General features: G+C 40.2%; 1 protein-coding gene across 1 annotated transcript; it reads left to right on the top strand.

Annotated features, from left to right (window-relative positions):
• Window positions 1–428: 428 nt before the first annotated feature.
• On the top strand, window positions 429–1388 carry LOC101595284 (olfactory receptor 1468). The gene has a single exon (XM_004667779.2). The coding sequence runs from the start codon at window positions 429–431 to the stop codon at window positions 1386–1388; it is 960 nt and encodes a 319-aa protein (XP_004667836.2).
• The last annotated feature ends 14031 nt before the right edge of the window (window positions 1389–15419 follow it).

Genomic DNA, 15419 nt, shown 5'->3' with positions numbered 1-15419 from the left:
TTGATGCCATGGGAGCACCATCAGGGCTGTGTCTATAGATTTATAATGGAACAGTGTTTAGGAAAATGCCTCGGGAAACAGTGACATGGTAGATACAGTTAATAAATAAATAAATAGTAGTTGCTGAGGACAAATGACTATAAAACCATCAGCAGAGTTGAAGTACCAGGAAATTTAGAGCATGATTTGGATGGGAGGGAAGAGTCAACACTGTTACATCTAATGAGAAGTGAAAAAGAGTAAGTCAGACAGAAGGCTAGGATTCAGTTGGGCCATATTTCTGATTGCAGGTTGTTGAATTTCCAGTATGAATTGAGATAAAATCATTGCAGAACTGTGACAGATAATAGATCATAGAAATATGTTCATTTTTGTTTTTATACTTCAGGGACACTATTATTTTCTCCTAAAGATCCTGGAGACCGAGCATGACAGGACAGAATCAAACCATCATCTCACAGTTCCTCCTCTTGGGCCTGCCCATCCCTCCAGAGCACCAACTCCTGTTCTATGTTCTATTCCTGACCATGTACCTCACCACCATGCTGGGGAACTTCCTCATCATCGTCCTCATTCATCTGGACTCCCGTCTCCACATGCCCATGTATTCTCTCCTCAGCAACTTGTCCTTCTCTGACCTTTGCTTTTCCTCTGTCACGATGCCCAAACTTCTGCAGAACATGCAGAGCCAAGTACCATCCATCTCCTATGCAGGATGCTTGATGCAAATGTACTTCTTCCTGTTCTTTGCAGACCTTGAGAGCTTCCTGCTTGTGGCTATGGCCTATGACCGCTATGTGGCCATCTGCTTCCCCCTACATTACACCAGCATCATGAGCCCCAAGCGCTGTGTGTGTCTGGTGGTGATATCTTGGCTGTTAACCACATTTCATGCCATGTTGCACACTCTGCTCATGGCCAGATTGTCTTTCTGTGCAGACAATGTGATTCCCCACTTTTTCTGTGACATGTCTGCCCTGCTCAAGCTGTCCTGCTCTGATACTCACATTAACAAATTGGTGATATTTGTCATGGGAGGCATTATTCTTGTCATTCCATTTGTTCTCATTATTGTGTCCTATGCTCAGATTGTCTCCTCCATTCTCAAGGTTCCTTCTGCTCATGGCATCCATAAAGCCTTCTCTACTTGTGGTTCCCACCTGTCTGTGGTGTCACTGTTCTATGGGACAGTTATTGGTCTCTACTTATGCCCATCAGCTACTAATTCTACAATGAAGGAGACTGTTATGTCTATGATGTACACAGTGGTGACTCCCATGCTGAACCCCTTCATCTATAGCCTGAGGAACAGAGACATGAAGGCAGCCCTGGCAAGAGTCTTTTGCAAGAAGAAAATTATCTTCTATTATGGTAACAATCAGGATTAAATATATTTATTGGATTGTATACTCATATTGATATTTGAGTATTATTCTAGACCTCTTTATTCCAACCACCCAATTTTCTGCCACAGTGAAATATTTCAGTACTTTTCAATATGTAGAACAGCTGAAGGAATAACAGGTAGTTTAATGAGCCTAGTCCTCTAAATCCTTCCTGGGATAACTCCATTTGCAACACGTTCATTTAGCTGTTATATGTGGCAGAGTGTAGTGAACCAAACCATTCATCCTATGGTTAGATGGTGTTTATGCGATGAGCAGACTCCCTGATTCAGACAAAGATGGATTATGCATAACTTCCTCAGCCTTATTTTGTCTGTGCCTTTTGTTGTCTAAGCCTGTAGTTACTTGGACTGCTGTGACAACAGGTAGTACTTAGAGTCTGTGTTTGCATCATCCTGCTGCTGATACAGCCATATAAACTAGGACCTTGGTAAGCCATGGCCATTCAGAACTCAATTAGTAATCCTCAACAGACTCATTTTACTCTTCAAGATAACTTGAGTGAGTAGTTCTTTAGGTTGTTGGCAGAAATCCCAGTTACGGTTCTGGGGATTCAATTTAGGTCCTCTTGCTTGCACAGCAAACATTTCACTCACTAAGCTTTCTCCACAACCCCAGGAGTGTTCATGTTTATTGGATATTCTGCTCAATCTACAGACTTCCATTCTACCAGATGAGATATTAAAGAGTGCATTTACTGGGGATTTAAAAAAAAATTTACTTATTTATTTAAGAGAGAGAGGGAGAAGAAGAGGGAGAGAGAGAAGGAGAGAAAGAGAGAGAGATAATAAGTGCACCAAGGTTTCTAGCTCCTGCAAACAAACTCTAGATGGATGTACCACAATGTGCATCTAGTTTACATAGGGAATGGAACCTGGGTCCTTAGGTTTTGCATGTAAGTGCTTTAACTGCTAAGCCACCTCTCTAGACCAAGAGATTTTTTTTTTTTTTTTTTTTTTTTGGATGTAGAGTTTCACTCTAAGCCAGACTGACCTGGAACTCACTCTGTAGTTCCAGACTGGCCTTCAACTTAGGTTTATCCTCTCACCTCTGCTTAATTCCATTAGAACTTCTGAATACTGAACTATTTAGCAGTGAAGTGTCTTCATATCAAAAATTCAAGTGGGGGAGGGAAATACCATGGCTTGTTGTCTGTAAGTATAAAAGTTGTCAGTAAAATATATATGTATTTAAATGTATTTAAATTTCCACTGGCTGCATAAAGGAAAAAAAGGGATGGGGCAAGAAGAAATGAGAGATGAAAAGGGTATTGTAGAGCAAGGGATGGTGAGGAAATGATTGATATTGAAATAAATGAAATGTGCCTTATTTGAATAATTTGTAGAGTATAAATAAGGAAAATTAATTTTGAGATTTAGACTAATTTTTGGTTTGGATGTGATTGGCTTAATACCAACAATTTTTGTTTATAAAGTATATCATTTCAATCACATATATTGCTTCTGTAATGTGATTTATGTAATCATAATATCGTTTACTCTTTTCACTTTAATTCATTAATACATGTTTGCACACTTTGACAATTTCCTACATGCATATATGGTAGTTTGAACATGTTCACATCCCATTACCCTCTATTATTCCCCTCATACTGATACTAAACTCCTTTTCCCCAACAAGTACCCCTCCTACTTTCATGTCTTTTCTTGTGTGTGACCCACTGAGATTAATTGGGTTGCTGGCATGAGTTGGACAAGGAGTTATTTACTGGATAATGGACAACTTATCAATGGCTACATCACTGGCAAATGTGACTCTCCCTCCACCAGTAATCATTAACTGACAATAGCTCCTCAGGGAGGGGTGTGGTCTCATGAGCCACTCCCCCATCCAAGATGGAATGTTGATAGGCCCAATCTTGTCCACAACTTGTGCAGGTAACCATGGCTGCTGTAAGTGCAAAGTCCTTGTCATGCTCAGAAGAAAGCAATTCCCCCCTCCCACTGGCTCTTACATTCCTTCCACCCACTCTTCCACAGTGTTCTCTGCATATGTGAGGGGGTGATACAGGTGTCCCATTTAGCAATGAGAACTCAACAGTCACTTATTCTTGGTATTTTGGCTAGTTATGAGTCTCTGTATTAACCCTTGCCCACTGCAAAAAGATGCTTCTTTGATTAAACCTGAGAGCACACTAATGTATAGGCATACAGCTAAATATTTAGAAAGCAGTTCAATATAATGTCCATTTAGCCATAGTATTAGGTTCTCCTCACAGGGCCTATGACCTTTCCAGCCATAACATTTTGACTGAGGTTAAGTACCAGTCATGACTAGGCTGATTTTTTGTCTTTGCAATAGTTTTCTTCCTCATGCAGAATACATACTTACAGAGTTCATACTCAGTCAGTCAGTAATTCTTACCTAAAACCAGTTTATATAGTTCTTCATAGAGATATTCTGACCTGGCTTGGGTGGAGCTCAGTGGCAGACTGCAGGCTTAACACATACAAGTGGTGAGTTCAAATCTCAGCTCAAAAGAAAGAAAGAAAGAAAGAAAGAAAAGAAAAAAAGAAAGAAAGGCAAACTTAAAAATATCTTGTAATGATAACTTATAATGATAATGGTTTAATAAGGCTTTGGGATGACAGTTTCCCTTAGTGTAGAGTAGACATGGGTTGACAAACTAGATTTTGAGAGTGAAAATTTCACCATCTCCTGTAAGTGTTCTTTCTGTTGGCTTTGTGCAGAAATATTATCTGGATATTAATCAGTTATTATACCCTCCTAGCAGTGTCAGTATCTGTTACATGGTGGTAATGTTCAGAGAAATATGAACAAGCACAATGATGGAAAAACTTGATGCTAGTGAACTCTTCACTAGGCACCATGCTGGGTTTTGTTTGCATGCTTGCTGGTTGGTTGGTTTGTTTGCTGATGGTCTCACTATGTGGCTGAGTTTGGCCTCAAACTCCTGGACTCCAGCAATCCTCCCCTTCAGAACTTCCAGTGCTGCTGCTTCAGGTCCTGCATCATACCAGTTTCTGTAATACATTTCTATGTACAAATTACAGGTACCCGTATGTTCACATTCAGTGCATTTTGCTGTGTTACCCTGATATTGTTTGCTGGGTTTGTGCACTGGTCAGGTACTTGTTCAAAGTCAAGCTATGTGTGAAGGTGTTCCCATGAACCAAAGATGTTTGGGGGATGATATAGGAGATTTGCAAGTTTGAAGCTAGCTTAAGCGACATAACAGTACCCTGGATAGGAGGATGCCTGTGAGTTCAAGGCCAGTCTGAGACTACATAGTGAATTCCAGGTCAGCCTGGGCTACAGCAAGACCCTACCTCAAAAAAACATCCAGAATGGACTGAAATGCACTCATTACAGCATGCTGGTCTCAAAGTCATGGCAATCATCTTCAATCAGCATACCAAGTGCTGTGTTTCAATAAATGTGTCACTTTGCCTAGATGAACAGAAAAAGTTCTAATTCAAAAATGTCTTGTTTTGGGTGCTCTTTTCATTCATCTTAAGATGCAATAGAATTTTCAATGTTCACTCTGAAAATATTGCATGCATGATAACAAAATGTTGCAGTCAAGTTAGCATTGCTGGCAGAAATCACCTGACCAAGAACAGCTTTTGGTAAAAAAAAAAAAGGGGGGGGGTTTACTGTGGCTTACAGATTCGAGGAGAAGCTCCATGATGACAGAGGAAAATGATGACATAAGCAGAGGGTGCACATCACTTCCTGGCCAACATAAGGTGGACAACAAGAACAGGAAAGTGTGCCAAACATTGGCAAGGGAAAACTGATTATAACACCCATACACCCGCCCCCCAACAACACACTGCCTCCAGGAGGCTGTAATTTCCAATTGCCATCAGCTGGGAAGACTAGCATTCAGAATACCTAAGTTTATGGGGGACACCTGAATCAAACCACCACATTCTTTACCTGGCTGCCATAAACTGATAACCATCCATGCTGTAAAATGCAATGCATTCAGTCCAACTTTAAAAGTCCCTATAGTTTTTATCAATCCTAATGATGTTAACCCAAAGTCTTTTAACTGAGCCATAATATCAAAAACCCTATAATGGCACCGAATAAACACTCATAATGCAAAGGTGGCACTGGGCCTAGCAAAGAAATATTCAGCCAATACAAGATTTAAACAGAGGAAACATCAAACTCAGTGGTTCCAAGACCAACTCCAGCCAGTGACAAATCTCCAAGTCCAGTCATTCTAACCAGCAATAAGTCTCTGTAGTTCCAATTCCACCCTTCCAGCTAGACTACTCATTATCCTGGAAAACTTCATCTGGGGCCAGTAGCTGTCCTCAGCAGCCATCTGGTGGTCTATGCATCTCCACTGGGACTCCACTGCAATCTACAATTCATCCTCATGGCTCCACTGGGTCTCCATGCAGTCATCTAGCAATCCTGTTTCACACTGCCCATTGTCATTTCCAAAACACAAGACCATGTTGAAAACTCAATGACCCCCTCTTTCCTGCATTACTTATACTCCACAGTACCAAGTAGGTGCCAATTTGTTAATCCAGGGAGAATAAAGCAGACTTTGAAAAACTGGACAATCCTTGATCTTTCAGGCCCCTTCAAAAGAGTCTACGTTCAATTTTTAGCTATCTCAAGAATATCCACAATGATTTCCACAATGGCTGTTCCATATTCCATTCCCACCAACAGTTTAGAAATTTTCCCCTTTTTCCACATACTCTCCAACATTTATTGTCATTTGTTTTCTTGATGGTAGCCATTCTGAAAGGAGATGAAATCTTAAAATAGATTTCATTTGCATTTTCCTAATGGCTAAGGATGTAGAACACCTTTTTAGATGTTTATATGCCATCTGTATTTCTTTTGATGAGAGCTCTCTTTTTAGTTCCATAGTCCATTTTTTAAATTAGGTTGTTTGATAGCTTATTGTTCTGTTTTTTGAGTTCTTTGTATATTCAAGATATTAATCCTCTGTCAGATGTGTAGCTGGCACAGATTTTCTCCCATTCTGTAGGTTGTTTCTTTGCTCTACTCAGTGTCCTTTGCTGTACAAAAGCTTTGTAATTTCATGAGATCCCAGGGGTTGATTAGTGGTTTTATTTCCTGAGCAACTGGGGTTATTATATTCAGAAAGTCATTGCCTATGCCAATATGTTGATGGGTTTCCCCTACCTTTTCCTTGATAAATTTCAAGAGTTTCAGGTTTGATATTAAGGTCCCTGGTCCACTTGGACTTGATTCTTGTGTATGGAGAAAGACAAGGCTCTACTTCTATATATAGATATCCAAATTTTCTTTTCTTTTCTTTTCTTTTTTTTTCAGATCCATGGTCAACATTTTCTTTTCTATTTTTTAAAATTTTTTATTAATTAGTTTTGTATTCAGCAAATACAGTCAGTTTGGTACCATTATTAGGCTCATCTGTGACATACCCCTCCCCTTGGCCCCTCCTTGTTGACGTATATGGGTCACGCATTTTGGAGTTAGCCCACAGTTAGGGGTAGGATAAATGTCTCTGCATACCATGACCCAACATATGGCTCTAACATTCTTTCTGCCCCCTCTTCCGTAAAATTTCCCTGAGCCATGTTGGGTTCATTTTTGGTCTGCATAAATGAGGAGGTGTTGGGGGCCTCTGGGTCTCTGGCTCTCTGATTTGGTAGGAGTTGATTTTTCTCTGTGATGATCTCCTTTCCCCTTGTGCTGGTACCTGGTTCACCAGGAAAACAGCACCCTTGCTTGTTTCTCCAATTTTTCTTAATTTCAGCGGGGGCCCTTTTGAGGTATGATGGGGTGGCTCTCTCCTTAGGATCTACATCTATCTGAAAAGAGAAGAAACTTCTGCAACAGAGAGTAAGTTAGCACCAGGACAAATGAGATAACCCTTACTTTTTTTCATAGAGAATTTAATAGGTTTAGGCCCTCTTGTAGCCCATAATTGATGGTAGCTTGATAATGGAGAGTGGACTTATGTTTGGATATGGTTCTGACTTGTTTCCTAGCTCCAGCTATCGGTCTCATACCACTGAGGGGATCAGTTAGCTAAATCAAGAGCAGTTGGTTCCCTACCATGGCTGTATGCCACTATTGCACTTGTGTGGGCATCACAACAGGTTATTTGCTGCTAAGTAGGTTAGACCATGAGTTGCTTGGACAGATATTGGTAATTTTCCCCCAGTTGCCCATGTAGCACCTTCTGGCACTAGACACGCTGACGGTCTGGGGACTGTCTCTCTTCCAGCTTCCAGCCATGCCATTCCATTTTACATGCCGACCACATAAGGTGTCTTCAGCAGTAGGGTCTTACCACTAACCTTTGGTGGCTCAACAAGTACTCTGACAGAAATCTGTCTTTCTTTTAGGAAACTTTGTAGGTCTCTCTGATCAAAAGCTCATTGTGGACTATAGCCACATGCTGGTACTGGGAGTTACAGGTCAGTGCCCACTAAGAAAAGGAGGAAAAAGATAACTAATATATAAGAGTTAGAGAGGAGAGAGGGGGGAGGGAGTGGAAGGGAGGGAGAGGGAAGGGGGAAGCCCTAGAAGATTAAGGGTAGTCTTCATCATACCCTCTCCAGTGTCTTGTGGTTCAGGTGTTCTCTGTAAGGGCCTGGTGAAGGTTCAGCCATTTGATCTGCCTTTTAGGAAGTAGAATTGCTGTTTGGGTCTAGATTTGTGTTTCCTACCCCTCTGGTGCCCTCTCTTCCCTCTCCACCCATCCAATTTTCTAGTCCACGAGATGCTTGCTGGGTATGTAAAGCATCTTGGGTAGATTCAGGTTAGGTGCTGTAGGTGAGTGAGACTATGTGGTGATTTTCTTTCTGTGATTGGGTAAGTTCACTGAGAATGATTTGTTCCAGGTTCAACCATTTTTCCTCAAGTTTATTTGTGTCATTTTTTCTTATTGCTGTATAGAATTACATTGTGTAGATATACCACATCTTAGTTATCCATTTTTCTGGTGATGGACATCTGGGTTGTTTCTAGCTGTTAGCTATTACAAATTGCACTGCTACAAACATGGTTGAACAAATCTTTCTGGCCTGTGGTTTGAAGGTTTTAGGGGAGATGCCCAGTAAGGGTGTAACTGTAACTGGGTCTGTTTTTTTTCTTGTTCAAGTTGGCCAGGGGTTTGTCAGTGTTGTTTATTTTTTTCAGAGAACCAGCTCTTTGTTTTGTCAATTGTCTTAATTGTTTCCTTGGTTTCCAATTCATTAATTTCTGCTCTGATTTTAATTATTTCTTTCCTTCTAGAGCTCTTTGGGTTGGATTTTTCTTGCTTTTCCAGTGACTTTGCATGGATGGTTAGGCTACTGATTTGGGTTCTTTCTGTCTTTTTTATGAAGGCATTGAGTGCTATGAATTTTCCCCTGAGGACTGCCTTCATTGTTTCCCATAAGTTTTGGTATGATGTGGTCTCACTGTAATTCAATTCTAGAAATTTTACAATTTCATTTTTTATTTCATCCACTATCCATTTATTGTTTAAAAGTGTGCTGTTCAGTTTCCAGGTGCCCTTGGAATTCTTGGTGGGACTTTTGTTGTTGATTTCTAGCAATATAGCATTGTGATCTGATACCATGTAGGGAATTATGTCAATTATCCTAAATATGTGGAGGCAGACTTTGTGACCCAGTATATGGTCTATTTTAGAGAATGTTCCATGGGCTGCTGAGAAGAATGTGTAGTCTGTGGATTTGGGATGGAAAGTTCTGTAGATGTCCATTAGGTCTAAGTGATCTATGGTTTTGTTGAGCTCTCTTATTTCCCTGTTGAGTTTCTGTTTGGATGATCTATTAGTGATAATGGTATATTGAAGTCCCCAGCTATGATGGTGTTGGTGGTTATTTCTGTTTCATTGTCAGATAGGTTTTGTTTTATGAACTGTGGTGCCCCTGTGTTTGATGCATACAGATTTATGGTTGTAATATCCTCTTGATGGATCATTCCCTTGATAAGTAGGAAGTGACCCTCTTTGTCTTTTTTGATTATTTTTGGTTTGATGACTATTTTTCCAATAACAATATAGCTACACCTACTTTTTTCTTATTCCCATTTGCTTGGAATATTGTTTTCCACCCTTTCACCCTGAGGTGGTGTCTGTGGTTTGCAACAGATTGAGGTGTCTAATTTTGTGATCCATTCTGTTAGCTTATGTCTTTTGATGGGTGAATTAAGGCCATTAATGTTTAGGGTAATGACTGTGAGGCTTGATTTGATCCCTGCCATATTGTGATGGCATATGTAGGTTGGTGTTTTAGTGGACTTTGATGTTTTTTGTGCCTACTCTGAGTTTGGTTATTGTGATCTGATTTTTGTAGGCATTTGAGTTTGATTATTTGTTTCTACTCTGTGGAGAATTTCCTGAAATACTCTCTATAGTTGTGTTTTTTTGTTCATATAATAGTATAGCTGAGTTTTGTCATGGAAAGTTTTTCTTTCACTATTATGCAGGATAGTTTTGCTGGGTAGAGTAGTTTGGGTTGGAAGCCATAGGTTCTTAGACTTTGCAGTGTTCCATTCCAGGCCCTTCTGGCTTTCAGGTTTTCTCTTGAGAAGTCTAAAGTAAATCTGATAGGGTTACCTTTAAAGTGATGTGTTGTTTTCCCTAGCTGCTTTTAGGATTTTCTCTTTGGTGTCAGTGTTTAGAGTCTTAATGACAATATGTCTTGGAGAGTTTCTCCTTTGGTCCAGTCTGTTTGGAGTTGTGTTAGCTTCTTGTATCTTGATGGGCCTTTCTTTTAAGGGACTGGGGAAGTTTTCTTCAATTATTTTGTTAAATAAGTTCTCCATGCCTTTGGTCTGAATTTCTTCTCCTTCTGGTATTCCAGTGATCCTGACATTAGGATGTTTAAGTGTATCCCACAATTCCCTCATGTTCCGTTCACAGAAACTTTTGAACTTAGTGAAATTTTTGAACTCTCAAACTGTTTCTTTCATCTTTTCTTCTAGATAACAGTTTCTATCCGCCACATGGCTGACTGTATTCTTGAGAGCTTCTAGAGAGTTTTGGACTTGTTCAATTAGGTTTGCATTTTCTGCTACTTTTCTATGTATAATTTCCATCCCTCTGTCACGCTCCCTTTTCACATCATTTTCTGATTTTGCTGATGATTCTTGGAATTCATCCTTGCATTTTTTTATGTCTTCATTTATTATGGAGAGCTGGTTTTTTAAAATTTATTTTTATTTTTTATTTTTTTAAATTTTTTAAAATTTATTTATTTGAGAGCGACAGACACAGAGAGAAAGACAGATAGAGGGAGAGAGAATGGGCGCGCCAGGGCTTCCAGCCTCTGCAAACGAACTCCAGATGCATGCACCCCCTTGTGCATCTGGCTAACGTGGGACCTGGGGAACCGAGCCTCGAACCAGGGTCCTTAGGCTTCACAGGCAAGCGCTTAACTGCTAAGCCATCTCTCCAGCCCAAGAGCTGGTTTTTGAGGTCTTCTTTTTTTTCACTCTCCCTAAATCTTTTAACTGTCTTTGAACTGCTTCCATTTTCTTATTTATTAGGTCTGGATTAGTGATGGTAGCATCCACACAGTTATCAGTCCTTTTATTGCTTTTCTGTAAGTTCTACCAATAGATTTGTCAGGGTTGCATTGCTCATAGCTTCATTTTGGTGTTCTGATCCTTATAACTCTTTTATGTTTTGATTACATATGTTCATTTTAGAACTGGGTGATATAACTGGATTTTCTTGAATTTGATTTTTCCTGCTATTTCTTTTGTGCTGTGGTCTGCCCATGACAGTGTATGGGCATGTAATTGGGTGGACCAGCCTGGGCTCAAGAACAATGGGAATTGATGCAGCCTGGGGCAGTTGCCAAGTAGCCTGGGCTTTGGCTCTCCCTTGCCAAAGCTGCCTGATCTACTGCCTGGCTGGGGTGCCAAAGTTGCCTATCTCTCAAGCAGCAATGCACCAAAGCTGCCTGCGATCAAGCTAGGATGCACACTGAGGCACTAAGCACTGAAGCAGCCCAAACTCTGGTGTGGGAGCATTGTGACCCAGAAACAGCTTGCACTCCCCTGCCACAAGACAATGGTGAACGGCCAGTGTGGCAGACAGGTAGAGGATGGCACCTGAGCTGGTGCAAGTGACAGACACAGTCTGAGCTTGTGTGGCAGTTGCTGTGGGCCTGGACTTGCTGAACATGCAGTGGCAGGAGCAGTAAGTGAGTGAGTGGCCAGAGCAGTCTAAGCTTCCACATGCAGGGATTGATTGGTGTAAGGGGCGTTGTGGATAAGGTTGCTACTTGGGGGGAGGGGTGGGCTACCCAGAGGGAATCAATGATTCCCTGTTTTTGCCTGGACCTGCTGCACGTGTGGTGGCCAGAGCAGCAAGTGGGCGAGTGGGTGGAACAGCCTAAGCTTCTACCTGCAGGGATCGATTGGCATGTGGCGGCACCATGGATACAATGGCTACTTGGGGGGAGGGGTGGGCTACCTGCCCACAAGGGGATCCACAATTCCCTGTTTTTCCCCCTTCTGTGCCCTTCCATTGGCAATCTATGTGAGATTGCTCTCCCCTAAAAGACCCAGTGAATCCTTAATGTCTTGCTTTTCTTTCCCCGGTATTTGAAGTGCAGCTAGGTGGTTGCCATCTTGGCTGGAAGTCCCTGATATCCAGTTTTCCAGCACCACTTGTTGAAGAGGCTCTCTCTTTTCCAATGAATATTTTTGGCATTTTTTTTTTTTTGTCAAAAATGAGATGGCTCTTGCTGCCTGGATTAACATCTGGGTCCTCTATTCTGTTCCACTTATCTACATGTCTGTCTGTGTGCCAATACCATGCTGTTTTTGTAACTATGGATTTGTAATATAGCTTAAAATTGGGTATGGTGATATCATCAACCTTATTTTTGTTGCTCAAGATTGTTTTGGCTATTTGAGGTTGTTTGTGCTTCCAAATAAATTTTAGGACTGTTTTTTTCTATTTCTGTGGAGAATGCCATTGAAATTTTAATGGGGATTGCATTAAATATATATATTGCTTTTGGTAAGATTGACATTTTCACAATATTGATTCTTCCAATCCAAGAACATGGGTTGTCTTTCCATTTCCTAGTATCTTCTGCCATTTCTCACTTGAGTGTTTTAAAATTCTCATTGTAGAGATCCTTCACTTTCTTAGTTATGTTTATTATGAGGTACTTTATTATTTTTTTGAGGCAATTGTAAATGGTAGAGATTCCCCGATTTCATCCTCTTCATGTTTACTGTTAGTATATAGGAAAGCCACTGACTTTTGTGTGTTGATTTTGTATCCTGCTATGTTCCTAATAGTGTTTATCAGTGTTAACAATTTGCTGGTAGTCTTTAGGGTCTTTTATGTATAGAATCATATCATCTGCAAATAATGATAATTTGATCTCTTCCTTTCCAATTTGTATCATTTTTATGAGTGTCTCTTTTATTGCTATAGCTAAGACTTCCAGTGCTATATTAAATAAAAGTGGGGACAGTGGACACCCTTGTCTTCTTCCTGAATTTAGTGGGAAAGCTTCAAATTTTTCCCCATTTAATATTATGTTGGCTATAGGTTTGTTATAGCCTTTATTATATTGAGATATGTTCCTTCTATCCCTTGTTTCTGTAATATTTTTATCATGAAGGGATGTTGGATTTTGTTGAATGCATCTATTGAGATGATCATGTGATTTTTTTCATTCAGACCATTTATATGATGTATTACATTTATTGATTTGTGTATGTTGAACCCTCCCTGCATCCCTGAGATAAAGCCAACCTTGTTAGGGTGAATAATATTTCTGATGTATTCTGTTTGCCAGTATTTTGTTCAGAATTTTTGCATCTATGTTCATGAGTGAGACTGGTCCGTATTTTTTTTTTTTATTTGTTCTTTCTCTTGTTTGGCTATGAGGGTGATGCTGGCTTCATAACAGCAGTTCAGTAGAATTCCTTCCTTCTTTTCCTATTTTATAGAAAAGTTTGAGAAGCAGTGGTGTTAGTTCTTCCATGAAGGTCTGGTAAATTTCACCAGTGAATCCATCATCTGGGCATGTATTTCTTTTTTTTTTTTTCTTTCTTTTTTTTTTAGTTGAGAGAGTTTTTATACTTTCTTGGATCTCTGCACTGATTATAGTCTATTTAAATGGTTTATCTCATCTTGATTTAATTTTGGTGCATTTTTCATCTCAGATTTTATTAATTTTTGTCTTTTCTCTCTTCTGGTAGATTTCCTAAGGGATTATAAATCTTGTTTATTTTTTCAAAGAACCAACTCTTTGTTTAATTGATTCTTTGGATCTTTAAAATTTCTTTCTGCCCTACTTCTTATATTTTCTTCCCATCTACTGATTTTTGGTTTGGTGTTGTTCTTTTTCCAAGGCCTTCAAGTGAAGCATCAAATTATTTACTTGTGAACTCTCTAATTTCTTAAATTTTTTTTTTAAATTAGTTTTGTACTCAGTGAATATAGTCAAGTTGGTACCATTGTTAGCCTCCTCCCTGTCCTTCCCCACACCCTGACCCATCCTTGTTGGGGTATATGGGTCATGCATTTGTGGGGTTAGCCTTCAGTTATGGGTAGGAGGTAATGTCTTATATTATTACTGCCCCCTCTTCCACAAATTCCCCTGAGCCATGTTGGGTTCATTTTAGGTCTGCTTCAGTGATGAGGTCTTGGGAGCCTCTGTGTTTCTGGATATCTGATTTGGTAGGAGTTGATTGTTCTCTGTGTCAATCTCCTTCATCCTTGTGCTGATACCAGGTTCACCAAGAAAACAGCACCCTTGCTTGTTTTGCCAATTATTCTTAGTTTCAGCTGGGGCCCTTTTGAGGTTTGATGGGGTAGTTCTCTTTTTAGGATCTGCATATATCTGAAAAAGTGAAGCAGATTCTCCAACAGAGAGTAAAGTTAGCACCAGATAAATTGGATAACCATTATTTTTTACAGAGAATTTAATAGGTGTAGGCCCTCTTATAGCCCACAATTGGTGGTAGCTTGATAATGGAGAGTGGGCTCATTTTTGGATCTGGTTCTGACTTGTTTCTCTCATCATGCACTCACCTACCCTATTTGCCTGGGCACCTTTGGGGACCATTGTCAGGTCTCAGAGGACACAGGAACCCACAGCTGGCACCTGAACAGAGATATTATGAGACTGACAGGGTAGGTAAGTGCTCTCCCAGAGGGACTGGGAGATATTGGCCCATGTGGCCTAGTCTACACGTTTTTGAGGGCTGGCAGGTTTCTGTTTCTCCTCCTTCCTTTTCAGTTTCCACCATCGTGTGGGAGCAGACATGATGAACTGACAACTGAAGTCTCTTGGTCAAGGCCACTCTTTGGTATTGACTGAAGCCCACCTGTCCTCTGCCTGGACCCCAACAGCCTGTTGGGTGTTGGCAAAAATCCCCTATTTCTCTTTCTTCCATCAGATGGAAGCTATTTTTCTCTTTTTCCTACTTTACTTTAATATTGTCTTCCAGCAAAAGAAATCACAATTTCGTAGATTATGGGCTCTTCTGAAAGTTAAGGGATTCAGCTCCTCTAGAGGGAGGCTGACTCCTTTTGGGAAGTCTTCCAGGTTGCCTTCAGGATTTCGGGGCCTCCATGTGGCCCAGATATGTGGACCCACATAACTCATTTGGCTGGGATGTGAAAAGTTCTGGAAGGGTATTTCCCCTTACTCCCTTTAACCCATGAAACTACAAGCTGGCTTGATCAAGGTGGATAGTGCTTTTGATGTGTTGTTGGATTTGGTTTGAGACGATTTTGTTCAGGATCTTTGCAGCTAAGTTCATCAGGGAAATAGGCTAGTAGTTTTATTTTTTTGTGGCATCTCTGTCTGGTTTTGGAATTAGTGTGATAATAGCTTCATAAAAGGAGTGGAGAGTTTTCCTTGTTTTCCAATAGTGTGGCACATTTTGAGAAAAATTGGTTTGAGTTCTTCCATGAAGGTTTGATTGAATTCAGCTGAGAAGCCATGTGGTCTGGGACTTTTCTTTGTGGGGGAGTTTTTTTTTTTTTTTTTTTTTCTATTAACTTTTGAATCT

This window comes from Jaculus jaculus, chromosome 9 (genome assembly GCF_020740685.1).
Source record: "Jaculus jaculus isolate mJacJac1 chromosome 9, mJacJac1.mat.Y.cur, whole genome shotgun sequence".
NCBI lineage: Eukaryota > Metazoa > Chordata > Mammalia > Rodentia > Dipodidae > Jaculus > Jaculus jaculus.
Note: the sequence above shows the minus strand (reverse complement) of the source record. Positions and strands in the feature narration are given on the sequence as shown.